Here is a 16,369-nt window from a genome sequence, read left to right as displayed (position 1 = left end):
TTCCATTTCAGCCTGTAATCGATGTCAAGACCTAGATATGTATAGTGATATACTTTTTCAATTGGTGTTGAGTTCACTATCAGATCTTGGTGCGCTTCTTCGGGTTTTCTGGGTGTTGTTAAAACCAAGTATTTGGATTTCATAAGGTTCAACGACAGAAGATTTTCGTCGAAGTAAATACTTTAGATTTCCATGTCATTCCGCATACTTCTGATTATTGTGGAAGAGTCATCACCAGCGTAAAAAAGGGATGTATAGTCAGCAAACAAACGTGGCTTCCCGGTAATATTCAGTTTAGGTAAATCGTTCACATATACAAGAAATAGAAGCGGTCCGAGATTACTTCCTTGTGGGACCCCTACTTTTAAGGGTTGAATACTGCGTTGTACTCCGTTGATGGATACAAACTGACTTCTACAAGTTAGAAAACTTCTCATCAATTCCAGAGGTTTTCCGCGTATGCCATAATATGCAAGCTTTTCAAACTAGATTTCATGGTTTATGATATCAAACGCCTTTTTCAAGTCTAGGAAGAGAAGTCCGACGCGTTTTTTTTCTGATCCTGGGCTTTGTAAACTTCTACAAATAGTTCGTAAGTGGCTGTTGTAGTGCTAGAGCCTGATCGAAATCCATATTGGCAGTTGTAGAGAATGTTTTGCCTTTGAAAAAAAAAATTTTAATTCAAGCATCCAACATTTGTTCGAGAAATTTGCTTAAAGAGGATAAAACTGAGATTGGCCGATAGTTGTTTACAACCAGTCTAGATTCTGCTTTGTGTATTGGCACAATTTTAGCTATTTTGAGACACTCAGGAAACTTCCCAGCTTTCGTTAAATACATCACGCATCAGTTTCGAGAAGAATTGGTGATGGTTTTTGATAAAGTATGCCAGAAACATCATTTGCTTTCTTTTATTTACTTAAAAACGAAAATATTTGAAAGTCTTTCTATAGTTCGCAGATAAATTTGAGCCGTTTTCTGAGAAAAATTCGTTTTGATTCGAACCGATGCAATTGAATTTTATGTCATCACCTCAATTTAAAAGTTTTTATAGAGCTTAACTATAGCGGTTTTTTCTGTGTTCATTTTCGAAAAGTTTTTTCACAATCCATTTAAACTCTGTCGTGAAGTTCCGTATGAAGTCATTGCATAAGCACGGTTAATAAAAAATCCATAATTTCACAGTTTTCAACCAGATTTGTCAATGTTAAAGTTTACAATTTTTGTTCTAGAAAATTTTTAAACGTTTTATAAATTTTCTGATTTTAATTCAGATACAACAGGGAAAGGATTCAGCCTTAGAAAATCATGAAAATCTTATGACCTTGGTAATGTCAATTGCTAATATTGAGGTAAAATGACTCAATCTAATCAATTTTTGGCATACTGCCTATGAAATTTCTATAATATCATCACACATAACATAAGACAACAAAATTTTCATTTATATATTTTATATCAAATTAATTTTTTAGTCAGCTCTAATTTTCGAGATAACTTTTGAAAATAGGTTTAAAAATTAGTTATTAAATTTGTGTACTTTTTAACAAAACTGTTAAATATAAATACTTATTGACTTTATTCTCAAATTTCCCAAAGACAGCAATAGCGACTTGAATTCTGCGAAAAAAGTTGTGGAAGTTTTTTTTCATATTTTATTTAGAAAACGGAAATTTTGACGGAATTTTAAGGAAAATACAATTGAATTGATTTTTTGTTTTTTTCAAAGCCGTAAGTCAAATTATTTCGCAGTCCTCAACAAAGTCATTGAATGAATAAAAGTCTTTTATCTCAAATATTAAATGACTTTCTGTAATGATGTCAGAAGGAGCTGTAATCTTATTTATTTGTAATTTGTATAAATTGTATAATTTAATTTTTGGAAAGCTTTGTATCTCTGATACAAGAATATCTCTGAGTCGTTCATTGGATAAAGGGTAGTAAATTGAGAAGTCACAGTGGTAGAATTGATAGTCAAAATCTGTTATATGTGTTTAATTCAGGACGCCAAAATCAGTTATGGGAACATAGGCACCAAAAATGCTGTTCCCACGTGTTGTCATTTAAAACTTTTTTGGTTGAATCACGGAATTTGTGGAGATATCAGAATTTTTCTGAGTCATGTCGATTAGAAATTTATAATCGTTCAACCGGTCTTTGTTTTAAAACTTTGCTTATTTCCCTCATCTATCAAGATAAAAAAATATTTCACCTCATCATACAATTTCAATTTAGCTTGAAACGAAAAATAATGACTTTACTAACTCCTATATTACGTATAATAAAATTGCTTCCATGCTATTGAAAGAACTCAATAAAAGCTTAAACTTCACAAAAAAGTAAACAATTTCGATGATTATGGGACAAATGCAACTGAATTTTATATATATTTTTTTATTTCGGGTCAGTAGGGACTGCTATTTTATGATAATTAAAAATCTATTGTAGACAAAATCGTTAAATAAATTTAATTTGTGAGAAGCTACGCGGGCCGCACAAACACGTCTCGAGGGCCGCGGGTTGCTTATCCCTATTTAAAGTTTTACTCATATTGAATCTAAATATGACGATCATTAGTTGGCATATAGCTTTTATGATCATCATCTTTGAAAAATTTCACACTTGCAAAATGGCTGCGATTGAGAAAAAAACACGTGGTGCCAATGACGAAAACTTTATTGAGCTTATTCTTGCAAATAAGGTAAGTAATTTACATTTAAAAAAACTCCGAAAAGATTGTTTATCATGCGAAAACTAAAAAGTGCATGAATGTCTTTCTATCTCTCTCCCACAGCAAGTGTTGGCGACTGGCGGAGATCGTAGGTGGCCAATCCAAAATGGAACGCTGGATACGGATTCTATAAATTGGGAGGCCAATTGCAAAAATCCATTTTGGCAGACACATACCCCTAATGTGTGGAATTTTTGCAGTGTAAGTTTTTATTATTGTTTGAAGAGTGTAAGCTATCAAAAACATACGGTATAGTTATAGAACTTTAACATGCTCAGAAAAGTTTTGTATTTTGTTAAGTTTAACAACTTTTTAGAAGAAATAAAAGTCCTAGAATGTTTAACAAAAAAGTTGGCATTTTGATTTCGCTATTGGTGAACCTTTCGACTTTAAATTTTATATCAAACTATGCGCCTTTTTGGACTGAATGATTTTATCTAAGACAATAATTTTACGTCCTTTAAGTAAGTTTAAAGTTTGATTAACAAAAATGATCATTTTTTAAATGAACTTCATTATTTTTCGATATTGAATTTGAAGGTTTCATGACCCATTGAACGTAAAAACTATGAGGATTCGAACGCGTTTATCCATGCTCTTCAAGAAAAGCCGAAAGTTTTAGCTGTATAAGTTATTTGTAAATAATTTAGCGTTTTGCCTGCCGGATTTTATTAGTTTCTCAAAATTCAGGGACATTAGTTCAGAAAACAACTGTTGTTCAAACAGAGCTATGAATCAAAAAATTAAATCTCCATCAGAAACAATGGTGCACTCAGCCTTCAAATTGAAAGACTATTTCTGTATAATACTTGTTACAACATACCTGTCAAAAAGTTAAGCCTTTCGACCTATCCCATGTACCTACACATGTAATAAGCTTTAAAATCGGCATCGATCTTCAAACATTCGGTAATCCAGAATGGATATCTCTACATATCCCGTTAATTAATAACGCACTCTGTAATAAATGTGTTCTCCAGCCTGAATAATATTTAACAATAATTAGCGGTGTATTAATCAGGCAAAACAGCACGAATATATGTAATCATTCTCGGCTTCCCTGTTTATTATTTATGAACAGTTTTTTTTCATCCTTCGGCCAACATGCTTGCTTACCTGCCACCGCAAACACAAAAAAGTTAATCAATGATGCAATCAGTCTCAGCTTGGTGTTGTTCATAGTTGCGCTTTTGGGGGTGTGACAAACTTCTCTGCACAGTGATAATTAAATGATTGCGTTAATCCTCCACTCTCTGCTACTGATGCTGTCACTGGAGGCGCCGCGTGCACATCAATAATTCCCGCTTGAAATCGATAACGTTGGGGGGTGAGCCGCCATTTTTCTTTTTTTAAATGATCTGTTCTGTTTTTTGGTTTCCTTTTTGCGCGTCTTCTTTGCGATTCACACTTCCGGTCGGGAGCTACAAAAACCGTTCAATAATATAGCTAGCTTCCACTCACAACGCCGACGCCACGAGCGCGATGTTTTTTTTTGAGGGGTTGAAGCGACGCGTCGGTTTCAGAATGACATTTTTGTAATTAATTTCACTCACGTACTCAGAAGCGGGTTGCCATTCGCCCGGATTCTGGCTGGGCTGTGTCTGTGCTTTGTATTCAATTAATAGTACATGTGTGCCCGGAGAAGCGTAAACACTACTCAACGGTAGCAATTTATGGTCCACCCCCGCAAACCGCACTTCAAACCTATCACTTTTCTGGGGGCTCAGATTCCGGTTTATTGTTTTTCAGGGCCTAGTTTCGGAGTAACGCCTCGTCGTATCAGAATTATGCCCAGAACGATGACGCCGACATGTGACGGCCATCTGCTGCTGCTGCTGCTCCTGTGAATGCTGACTCTGCATTCTGAAACGAATAGAAAGGAGAGGAGAATATTTTATTATTCTGATGTGAGCTGTGTTTTTTATGCTTCTAGGTAACAAATCAAAGGCTATGTTGGATTGGGGCTTTTTACATATTTTCACAACCATTAAATGCCCTGGAATGATTATTCAGATTTATGCTTATGTTTAGGTTTAAAAATATTTGAAAACATCCAGAAAACCTATGGTAGATAAAAAAAATGTCTGCAATCTTTTATGAGGCTATTAGGCATAAGGAACCAGAGGAGTTCAAACGCGAAATTAGTAAATATTCACTTGATTATTTTATATTTGATCTTCAATTCATGCAAATCTGAGATATTTAACACAACGGTTCAGCAAATGTACGGGTAGTCCATCATTTTGGGTATGTATTCTCTAAAGTACTTTTCGGCATACCTCTTAAGCTCAGAGGGTCCTTTATATTTTTTATGTCTTTTCGTAATAAAATGGCGATAAGTGTTTTAAAAAATAATACTTTTCAAGGATCTGGATGTTACGTGCTACCTTAACTCCAGGGCAGTAAACCTTCCAAGTCATAAAAGTTTCCTGTAAAAAAAAATCAAACGTAGCTTGAAGCAATGAACAAGAACATCAACACTAAATGTTGTGGCCATGAAAAGCCATTGGTGGACTGTGTGTGCGGCGCTTGGCAAAACGACCACTGGTGGGACTCATTCCCCTCGTGGGAGTGAGCCTCTCCTAGACAACCCCTAGTGGCTGTCTCACCAGTGGAGGCAAGTCCTCGGACTGTACCTGGAGGCCAAGGCCGCGTCGATGTGAGCGCTTGGGAAAACAACCACTGATGGTCCGCTCCCCTCGTGGGATTGGACCTAAAGAGACAACCACGCATGGTTGTCCCATCAGCGGAGGCAGGTCCTCATGACGCTGCCTGGCGGCCAAGGCTCGGGGGGATCTCGGTCGCCTGGTTGACCGAGATCCAAACTCTTTCGGATGGAGGGCTCTGAAAAGAGCCGATTGTGGCAGCTGGACCCGGGAGCAAGGGGGCGGAACGAAGCGCAGAAGAAACAATGCACTTATTTCGTCTTACATTCTATTTTTATTTCTCTTTCCTTATCACTACTATGTACACTTTTATATACAGTTTTCACTACCGTCCCATCTTGACGGTCTGACGATTTGATAACGACTGACTCACGGCGCATCAAAGAATGCGCCCTTAAATAGGCTGACGAGCAAGCACACAAGCACGTGCTCGCGCCAGATGGAACCGCCTAGAACTTTCCAGGCGCAAACATCTCGCTTTCAGTGAGAGCAACCGTTTCGCTCTCTCGGTGCGTTGCTCTCGCGTCTATTCTCATTTCTCAGTCCGCTTGTCGGACTGAACATACTCCCCACCGGAAAGTGAGAAGTTGTCCCGGTTTGTTGTTGTCGTTGACCTTTCTGGAACTTGGCGGCCCTCGGAAATGCACCACTTCGTGATGACTTGTTGTTGGAATCCCTTGTGCTTGTGGGAATTGTTCGTTGAAGTATCAGGAACATGGAATCCAACGGGCTCCGTGGAAGCACCACTCCTTTTAGGCTTCCTCTGTCGCTGGTGATGCTCTCGAAGAAGATCACTCCTGGCCGGATCTTCTTCCCTCTGGATTGTGTCGGTTTCTCGCTGAACCGAGCTCGACCTCGGTGTGGAATTTTGGAAGTGCCAGTTCGTTTTCTCAACTTGCTCGTTCTCGTTGACTTTTCGATGCTTACTTTCTTCCTGCTTCGCTCGCCTACTTTACTGCCCGATCCACTCCTCACACACTCATGACGGAGGTATTCCGTCGGAAGGTACCGGCTTCTACATCCGGCTCGAAGGACCATTTCATGTTGTGGCCATGAAAAGCCATTGGTGGACTGTGTGTGCGGCGCTTGGCAAAACGACCACTGGTGGGACTCATTCCCCTCGTGGGAGTGAGCCTCTCCTAGACAACCCCTAGTGGCTGTCTCACCAGTGGAGGCAAGTCCTCGGACTGTACCTGGAGGCCAAGGCCGCGTCGATGTGAGCGCTTGGGAAAACAACCACTGATGGTCCGCTCCCCTCGTGGGATTGGACCTAAAGAGACAACCACGCATGGTTGTCCCATCAGCGGAGGCAGGTCCTCATGACGCTGCCTGGCGGCCAAGGCTCGGGGGGATCTCGGTCGCCTGGTTGACCGAGATCCAAACTCTTTCGGATGGAGGGCTCTGAAAAGAGCCGATTGTGGCAGCTGGACCCGGGAGCAAGGGGGCGGAACGAAGCGCAGAAGAAACAATGCACTTATTTCGTCTTACATTCTATTTTTATTTCTCTTTCCTTATCACTACTATGTACACTTTTATATACAGTTTTCACTACCGTCCTATCTTGACGGTCTGACGATTTGATAACGACTGACTCTTTGCGCATCAAAGAATGCGCCCTTAAATAGGCTGTGAGGCAAGCACTCAAGCACGTGCTTGCATCAGATGGAAATGGCTCGAACCTTCTAGGCGCTTTCAGCGAGAGCAGCCGTCTTGCTCTCTCAGTGTGGTACTCTCGCGTATATTCCTCGTTGCTCTTTCCCACTTCAGTCGACTGGTCGGACTGAACATACTCGCCACCAGAAAGAATGCTTGCGGGGGATTGCCTCGGCTGCTGGAAGGATTATCGTCGACCTTGGCGGCCCTCGGGAATGCACCGCAGCTGGATGAGGCTTTAGTGGAAACACCACTCGTTGATGGCTTCTTCTATTGATGATGATGCTCTTGAAGAAGATCACTCCAGGCTGGATCTTCTTCCCTCTGGATTGTGTCGGTTTTTCGCTGCACCGACCTCGACCTCGTTGTGGAATTTTGGTAGTGCCAGTTCGTTCTCGAAGATTCTATTCTCAACTTGCTCGTTCTCGTTGCCTTCTCGATGCTAGCTTCCTTCCTGCTCCGCTCGCCTACTTTGCTGCCCGATCCACTCCACACACACTCATGACGGAGGTATTCCGTCGGAAGGTACCGGCTTCTACATCCGGTTCGAAGGACCATTTCATGTTGTGGCCATGAAAAGCCATAGGACTGTAGGACGGAGGGGCCTTGGCAAAACTACCACTGCTTGCCTTTTCCCCCTCAGGGATAAGGCTTTGACAACCCCTGGTGGTTGCCAAACAGTGGAGGCAGGTCCGCAGACTGTCTGCCTGGGGGCCAAGGCCGGGACAATGTGAGCGCTCGGGAAAACTACCACTGATGGTCCGCTCCCCTCGTGGGATTGGACCTGAAGAGACAACCACGCATGGTTGTCCCATCAGTGGAGGCAGGTCCTCATGACGCTGCCTGGCGGCCGAGGCTCGGGGGGATCTCGATCGCCTGGTTGACCGAGATCCAAAACTCTTTCTGGATGGAAGGCTCTGAAAAGAGCCGATTGTGGCAGCTGGACCCGGGAGCAAGGCGGCGGAACGAAGCAGCGAAGAAGAACAAGACACTCTTTCTTGATTACATTCTAATTTATTTTTCTCTAACTTATCACTAAAACAATTTACACTATTTACACTTCCGCCGATCTTGACGGTTTGGCGGTTTGATTACGACTGACTCACGGCGCATCAAAGAATGCGCCCTTAAATAGGCTGACGAGCAAGCACACAAGCACGTGCTCGCGCCAGATGGAACCGCCTAGAACTTTCCAGGCGCAAACATCTCGCTTTCAGTGAGAGCAACCGTTTCGCTCTCTCGGTGCGTTGCTCTCGCGTCTATTCTCATTTCTCAGTCCGCTTGTCGGACTGAACACTAAACAAACAAAACTTTAAAATCAAAATCATTAAATGATTGTTGAAATAACAGTGGTGGTCCAAGGAAATCAACACCAAAGTGTCATTGAAATTAACTCTCTCTTAGGATGTTAGTACATAAAAAGGTCGGCAACCTGTGGCTCGCGAGCCACATGCAGCTCTTTGAATATAAAGCTTCGGCTATTTAGCTCACTGAGCAAATCTATACCTACAGTACCGTTCATAATTGTATAGAAATCGGAAGCAAGCGCACTGTCACTTCGACTTTGAACTTCCATAACTTTTTACTCTGATGGTATGTTTTGATCAAATTTTTTGCGTTAGATGAATCAACTATCACGCTGTTATATCACAAAATTTGAGCTTTCTGGAGTTTGTGTGGCCTGAGAAACAGTAATTCTACGAAAATCGGACTTTTTGGACTTTTATCATTCAAACTGCAATACCTCTGAACCTACGCTACATTTTTTATTGAAATTTTGCACAGTGATTGTTGAAATATGAAGCTAGCATGTCTGAAGTTTTCGAAAAGTTCTATGGAGGAGATCAAAAGTTACGAGAGGTGCAATATTTCAGGCATGAACCTTGAAATGCGATTTCTATAGAATTTTGGACGATTCATGAAAACAATATCGTTTCCTCCACCAATCAGACAAAAAATGTTTGGCAAAAGCAATGATGAAAAGAAAAAATGGAATAAATGATCCATTTGTGTTTTGAAATCAGAATCTCGCGATATTGTTGTGATTTTTCGGTTGAAATAGATTTACTGGTTGTTAAACAGAGAATATGATTTTCCTATGGAAACATTCGTCCAAAATTCTATAGAAATCGCATTTCAAGGTTCATGCCTGAAATATTGCACCTCTCGTAACTTTTGATCTCCTCGATAGAACTTTTCGAAAAATTCAGACATCTAGCTTCATATTTCAACAATCACTGTGCAAAATTTCAATAAAAAATGTAGCGTAGTTTCAGAGGTATTGCAGTTTGAATGAGAAAAGTCCAAAAAGTCCGATTTTCGTAGAATTACTGTTCCTCAGGCCACACAAACTCCAGAAAGCTCAAATTTTTTTATATAACAGCGTGATAGTTGATTTATCTAACGCAAAAAATTTGATCAAAACATATCATCAGAGTAAAAAGTTATGGAAGTTCAAAGTCGAAGTTACAGTGCACTTGCTTCCAATTTCTATACAATTATGAACGGTACTGTATATATAAAAATGAATTTCTGTCTGTCTGTCTGTCTGTTCCCTATAGACTCAGAAAATACTGAACCGATTTGCGTGAAACTTGGCAAGTGGGGGTATTGGAGGCCGGAGAAGGTTTCTATTATGGTTTGAGATCTCTCCCTCTCTCATGAAAGAGGAGAGGGGCCTCCTAAACAAAAGATCATTTTTTGCATAACTCGAGAACCAATCAAGTAAATGGTATCAAATTTGGCATGGGGTGGTATTTGAGAACAAGGAATATTTCTAGAAATATTAAGTACCCCTCCCTCCTATCAGTGGGGTGATAGGACCAAGGGAGGGGGGCTTTCTTACAATTGTTCATATAACTCGAAAACTAATCAAGATATTGGAACTAAATTTGGCATGGGAAGGTATTTGGATACGAAAAATATTTCAATGATTATTTGAGGCCCCTTTCTCTCTTCAATAGAAAGGGGGAGGGGACCTCTTTTTTAATTTTTTACATAAATCAAAAACTAATCAAGCAAATGGAACCACATTTGGCATGGGAGAGTTTTTGGATAAGAAAAATATTTCTATGATAATTTGAGACCCCTCCCTCTTTCCAGTGAGGAGATATAAAGGAAGGAGGGGGCCTCTTTTATTATTTTTTACATAACTCAAAAACTAATTAAGCAAATGGAACTAAATTTGGCATGGGCGGTAATTTGGGAACGTGTTATGTTCTAAAGATTGTTTGACACCCCTTCCTTTTTTCAGCGGGGGTAAATGAAAGAGGGGGGGAGTTTCATGCAATTTTAAATGCATAACTCGAGAACTACAACAGCAAATGGAACCAAATTTGACATGGAACGATATTTGGGTACGAAAAATGCTTCTATGAATAATTGGTATTCCTCACTCCTTCAAAGAGGATGATGAAAACGGGGAGGAGAGGTCTCCCTTACAATTTTCAGTAAAACTGGAGAGCTGATCGAGCAAAAGGAAACATATTTGGCATGTGAGGGTATTTGGATACGAGAAATGTTTCTATTTTATGTAGGTTTCGCCGTTATTGAAATATTTGCAAAGCTATGGATGATTTAAATTTCCAACTTTGAACCTACTGTTCCTATTTCGGTACTGAACTGGTACTTTCATTAGACCTAGAACTAAAATTCCTGTAAAAAGTATGATTTTTCGAAAACAAATAAACAAATTCATTAAAAAGGCAATCTTTAATCAAATATTTTCATAAAAAAAGGTATTGCAGCACTTTAACGATTAAAAAAAGTTAAATTTCTGTTATGAATTAATCAAACACTTTCACATCCGTCATTTCTATCAGCATAACAATAGCTGGAACTTTTTTGTGTTTACTTATCTGTTATTTTTATGTGCATAGCTGACAAAAAATGTTACAAACGTTCAATAATGGTTGTGAATAATGTCGCGATTGAAAATTTGCACCTTTGTTGATTTGTTGGTACTGACACAAAGTTTTGGTGAAGTCAGGTCAAAAAATGGAAGCTTCTTGACCTAAAATAGAGAGGGCGTCCTTAAAGTGCAATGGCTATCTGACGTATGGTCGGCTGCGTTCCCCAAACAATGCTGAAATTACTCTCGCGTTATTTTTGCATTGTCTATGCGGACGTTTTTAGGAAAACCTCTTAGGGGAAGCGGTTGGGGAAGTTTTCCTGAAAACAAAGAAGACTTTGATATGGCTCTAATCCTTGAACCTTGCCAGAAGCCAGTCGTGGAAAAAGCGTGGGATATATTCGAAAAATTGTCGGTTGAAAGTCGGTCGTAGCATTGATCAAATAACTTGCATTTGATTGTCGTATATTGAGCGCGAAAAGATTAAGAAAATAGATCGCGGTAGTGTGGAAAGTAATAAGTGGAATCCGCAAGCAGGAAACCAACTGGTCGTGGACCCAGTGGAAGCTACTACGACGACCTATGTGTGAACACCCGGAGGACGTAACTAGGCAATACGTTGGTAAGTCATTTTACTTTTTGGACATTCTTGAAGTCTTTGGGATTGAGATGCGCTTACACGAATTTTCAAAGAGCCGATCTTGATTCCCAACGATACTGCCAATTCGCTTCTACCCTTTTTAGAGCGCGAAAATAAAAACTGTCCCCCCCTGAGCCAAGAGTCCGGGCAAACTAACTGGTCTGCTGGCACATCCGCAATAGCGGTTGGCCCATAAGTGCTTGCGGTAAATTCGCATCTTGAAAGTTAAAGGTGGTTAAAGAAAAATCTATCCACTAGGTAACAGGTAGTATGGTTCATATTATTCACAGTGAAAGAATTGTTCCTCAAAACTATGGCCTAGACAATTAAAAAATGTGATTTTTCCTTATTCACTCTAATTTCTCAAAAGGTTACTCACTAATTGAGCTGCCTGATTAACCACTTATGAGTTGGTATATTTTTTAAAACGTTGAAAATTTTATCAGACAGACTTTTTATGGCAAAAATCGGTATGGTAGTATTCAGAAAGAAAAAGAGTTCATTATGTGCATAGGAGTATTTTAATCATATGCTGGCAAAATGAATTGTACAATTTTTAAGCATTTTAGGACTAAAGTAGGCTCTAGGTACAAAGTAGGAGCACTCACCCTCGATATTTGAAAAAAAAAATTGCGTATGTTAACTAATCATGCCAGGTATATCATTTCTTCTCAAATCTGGAAATTACTCAGTTTGTTATAAAAATTTCCTTCTCAGACAGAAGTAAGTGAGAAAAAAATTTAATTGCTGTTAACAAGTGATTTTTTTTTGTAACGAGTCAATGCATCTTCAAAAACGTTGGAAAAAATACGAACAATCTATCAGTTTATAAAGCCTCGATATACTCCATTAGACTGAGTCAATTTGGGGTCATTTTGGAATTTCTCAAACCCTGGGGTCTAAAAAGCTTCGTCTTGGTCCAAAACTCATCCATGTTTTTTGAAAAAATTTGATGTAACGTTTACATGAGTAAATTTGAACTTTTAGGTTTGTATGGGAAAATTGAATATTTTGTACTGAAAAATCAACATCATTTTTGTTTCGTCTGTGCAACCGAGGCAGCTGATGGGTTTTATGCCAATTTATTAAATTCCTTAAGGAAATTTTCCGCTGAACAACTTTGTCGAAGACCGTACCTTCGTATTTTATTAGTCAGAAAAGTTTTTAGCTGTTTGACGGGGGTATGTCTTTTCGCATTGATTAACAATAAATTTAATTAACATCACTGCTTGAGCCTCGCAAAGTGTTACATGGAAAGTATTAACGCAATACCTTGCTAGGCACCCTGCAGGGATGTCAATGGAATTTACTGTTTATCAGTGCGAAAAGACATACCCCTGTTAAACAGTTAAAAACTTTTTTCCCAATAACCTACGAAGTTACGGTCTTCGCCAAAGCTGTTCAGCGGAAAATTTCCTTCAGGAATTTTATAAATTGGCATAAAAACCATAAGCTGGCTCGGTTGCACAGACGAAATAAAAATTATGTTGATTTTTCAGTACAAAATATTCAATTTTTCCATACAAACCTAAAATTTCAAATTTACTCATGTAAACGTTACTTCAAAATTTTGCAAAAAATCATAAATGAGTTTTGGACCAAAACGAAGCTTCTTAGGCCCCAGGGTTTGAGAAATTCCAAAATGACCCCAAATCGACTCAGTCTAATGCTCCTTATATATATATTTTGCATGTGTTCTTTGCTCACTGATGATCACTCTATCACACCCCATCGATTCAGGATTTTATACGAGCGCGCACATGGCCAATTGCTTCGGGTTTGGCGCTTCTTGCGGTCATATGAAGAAGAAAACAGAGCTGCTCAAGCATTGAAGCGGAAAATGCAGGTTCAAGTCCTGCCGGTTAGCCGATTTATCTTTTTCGAGAAATTTATTATATTTACGGCTAATGTTCTATCTTTCTTTGATATCTTATTATTCTCTTATACTTCCAAGATCCTTCCCAACAAACATTTTTGTAGCTTTATTCTCTTGCTGTTCTAATATACGTTCCATATACATTATAGAATGATCGTATGAAAGTTGAAAAAACAGCATTAACCTACCAAAGTGGAAGCAATATACATACATTAATTTTATTTCTGTCTTATGCGACGAAAACTACACTAATTGAGCGTTATCCGACACCTTATTCGTACCTATAGGAAAAATGCCAGAGTGCATTAGATTTTGCTCTCATAGCCTGCAAATCGTTGCCAGCGACAATATTTTCCAGTTCTTTCATTGATCAATATTCCTCAATTCCCATCTGATTTTAAGCCATCTGGATGCCTTGCTGTTTTCAGAGAGAATATGACGATGATTTTCTCACTTAAAGCCCGCTTGGGTGTAAAATCACATCGAAACATTAGATTTCATTGTTTTATGATATTTACTGCAAGTTTTTATGTAACACAAGCTGACCCGGTGTTCGTCGCTTTACCTTGTGAAGTTGATAAAAGTTGAAATAATGTTTTTTTTTTATTTTCAAGTATCTACATTACATGATATTAAAATTTATACATTACTAGCTGATCCCATACGAACTCCGTTTCGTTTTCAACTTGGAATATGTCATGAACATTTTGTATGAAAGTCAATTGCCAAGCATTTTCCAGATGCACTTCTGAATTCATTGTTAAGTAATAATTGCAAAAATATTGGACGATCACTTTGTCTGCTACTAAATTTGAAATCAGGAATCAATTGACTGTGCCAAATACTCCGTGTATAAATTCTGACTCGATCGTTGCCTAACAACGTCAAATCCCTTTCGGTGGCCTCTTATACAATCTTTGATATCTAGAATCGATTACCCTTCCCTCAAAACTCCCGTGTGCAAATTTTGAAAGCAATCCATTGTATAATAACGTCAGTATTGCTAAAAACAGTGAAAAATTATTTTATATGGACGACCCCTTTTGTCAACCCCTGGCCACATTTAAAATCTGAAATCGATTTCCCGTCCCTGAAAACTACCGTGTGCAAATTTTCATCCCAATCCGATGTATAATAACGACGATATTGCAAAAATATTGAAAGGTTTATATGGACGACCCCCTTTGCTGGTCCCTCAAACTGAATTTAATACCTGAAATCCATTGCTCATCTCTCAAAACTCTCGTGTACCAATTTTCGTCTGAATCCGATGTATAATAACGACAATATCGCATCAACAGTGAATAGTTAACATGGACGACCCCTCTGGCCGACCCCTGATTTTAGTTTGGATAAGTAAAATCAGTTGGTTGTCCCTAATAACTGCTATGCGAAAATTTTCATCCCAATCCGATGTATAAAAACGTCAATATCACTAAGATACTGAAAATTTAATATGGACGACCCCTTTTGTCGACCCTTACAACAAATTTCAAACCTTCAATCGATTGCACGTCACTCAAAACTGTCGTGTACCAATTTTCATCTGAATACGATGTATAATAACGTCAATATCGCAAAAACAGCGAACATTCAATATGGACGATCCCTTTGGCTGACCCCTTACACAAAATTTAACACCTGAAATCAATTGCTTGGCTTTCAAAACACTTATGTGCAAATTTTCAACACGATCCGACGAAAAGTAACGTCAATATCGCGAAAACAATATTTGTCTTCTATGGACGACCCCCTTTAGAAGGGGTCATCCGAAAATCTAAAAACATTTTTCATCCTTCCTGGTCCTAATGAGTATCCATGCCAAATTTCAGCTCTCTAGCTCTTAAGACGGCTGAGTCTATAGAGGACAAACAAACAAACAAACAAACAAACAAACAAACAAACATACAGAAATTGCTTTTTATATATATAGATATGACAAATGACAGAAATTTTATAATAAAATAAAAAAAAAATCTGACAAAACTTTAAAAAAATTGACTTTATGATGACAAAACTTGAGAATAAAATATTGACAAATATTTGACAACATAATGGAAAATATGACAAGTAAGTTAAAAAAGTATGACAACTCATTTTTTTATGTAATTGAAAATGAAGTTTGTTGGGGTAAAAGTACGACCTTAGTGCTATACAATTTTCAGAAAATCATGCAATTGTTTTTCCAAAAAACCAAGAACAGAATTTGATTCCTTGGACTTTTATCTCTCTTTCAAAATTATGAAAGTAATCGATTAACGCATTTTATAACAGTAGTGAAAATTCCTAACTTCTATCGAAACGTACGTATTTAATATTCAACATTTCTGCATGAAGTCAAGAAGGAAATTATTTTATATTAAGAAAAGTTCTTACAGCATCAGCATCTGTGTTCACTTTTTGTACAAAACCTATTCATGGGCGAACAACCTGCGCGAATTCGGAATTCTATACTAACTGTCCTTATTCAACAGGTTTATTATATCCAGTTCTTATCGTATTTGAACAATTTTTCGCGCGAGCAGGTTTTTGTAGATACAAAAATGATGTTCCCAGTGTAAAAAAAAACCCTGTATATAATCCGTACTTTGGCCCCATTTGAAGTTCGTACTTTTGCCCCTTTAAGGTTTCTTGTGATTCAAAGTTTATTGTGCAAAACAGAGACATATAATAGAAATTATTTCTTCTGCATTTGATAGCGGTTACTTCATTTTTGCAAAAAAAGCTACTTTACCTCATTTTTTGGAGTATTTTCAACTTCTACGATAAAAAAATATGTCTGCTCGTTGGCGTTCTAAATCATTACACATCCACGCTCCACGCTCCACAGTTTGGAATTATGCTGTTCTCAGTTTGCGATCATCTCAAAACGTAGTTTTCCCGGATGTAATATCCTCACCTTACTCTACTAATGAAAAATGACAAATATGACAAAATTTTGCAATTAAATAAC

The 16,369-nt window shown here is 38.4% G+C and overlaps 1 protein-coding gene across 2 annotated transcripts in view; it reads right to left on the bottom strand.

Moving 5' to 3' along the window:
• Window positions 1-16,369, bottom strand: part of LOC129757015 (limbic system-associated membrane protein-like) — a 287,486-nt gene that overhangs the window by 129,223 nt on the left and 141,894 nt on the right. For both annotated transcript variants that reach the window (XM_055754102.1, XM_055754101.1), the window contains one exon: window positions 3,848-4,594. In XM_055754102.1, the coding sequence (XP_055610077.1) occupies window positions 3,848-3,911 (64 nt within the window). In that variant the 5' untranslated portion in view covers window positions 3,912-4,594. The remainder of the gene's footprint in view (window positions 1-3,847; window positions 4,595-16,369) is intronic.

The sequence above is a fragment of the Uranotaenia lowii genome, chromosome 3, assembly GCF_029784155.1.
Source record: "Uranotaenia lowii strain MFRU-FL chromosome 3, ASM2978415v1, whole genome shotgun sequence".
NCBI lineage: Eukaryota > Metazoa > Arthropoda > Insecta > Diptera > Culicidae > Uranotaenia > Uranotaenia lowii.
This window is presented reverse-complemented; position numbering and strand designations above follow the sequence as displayed.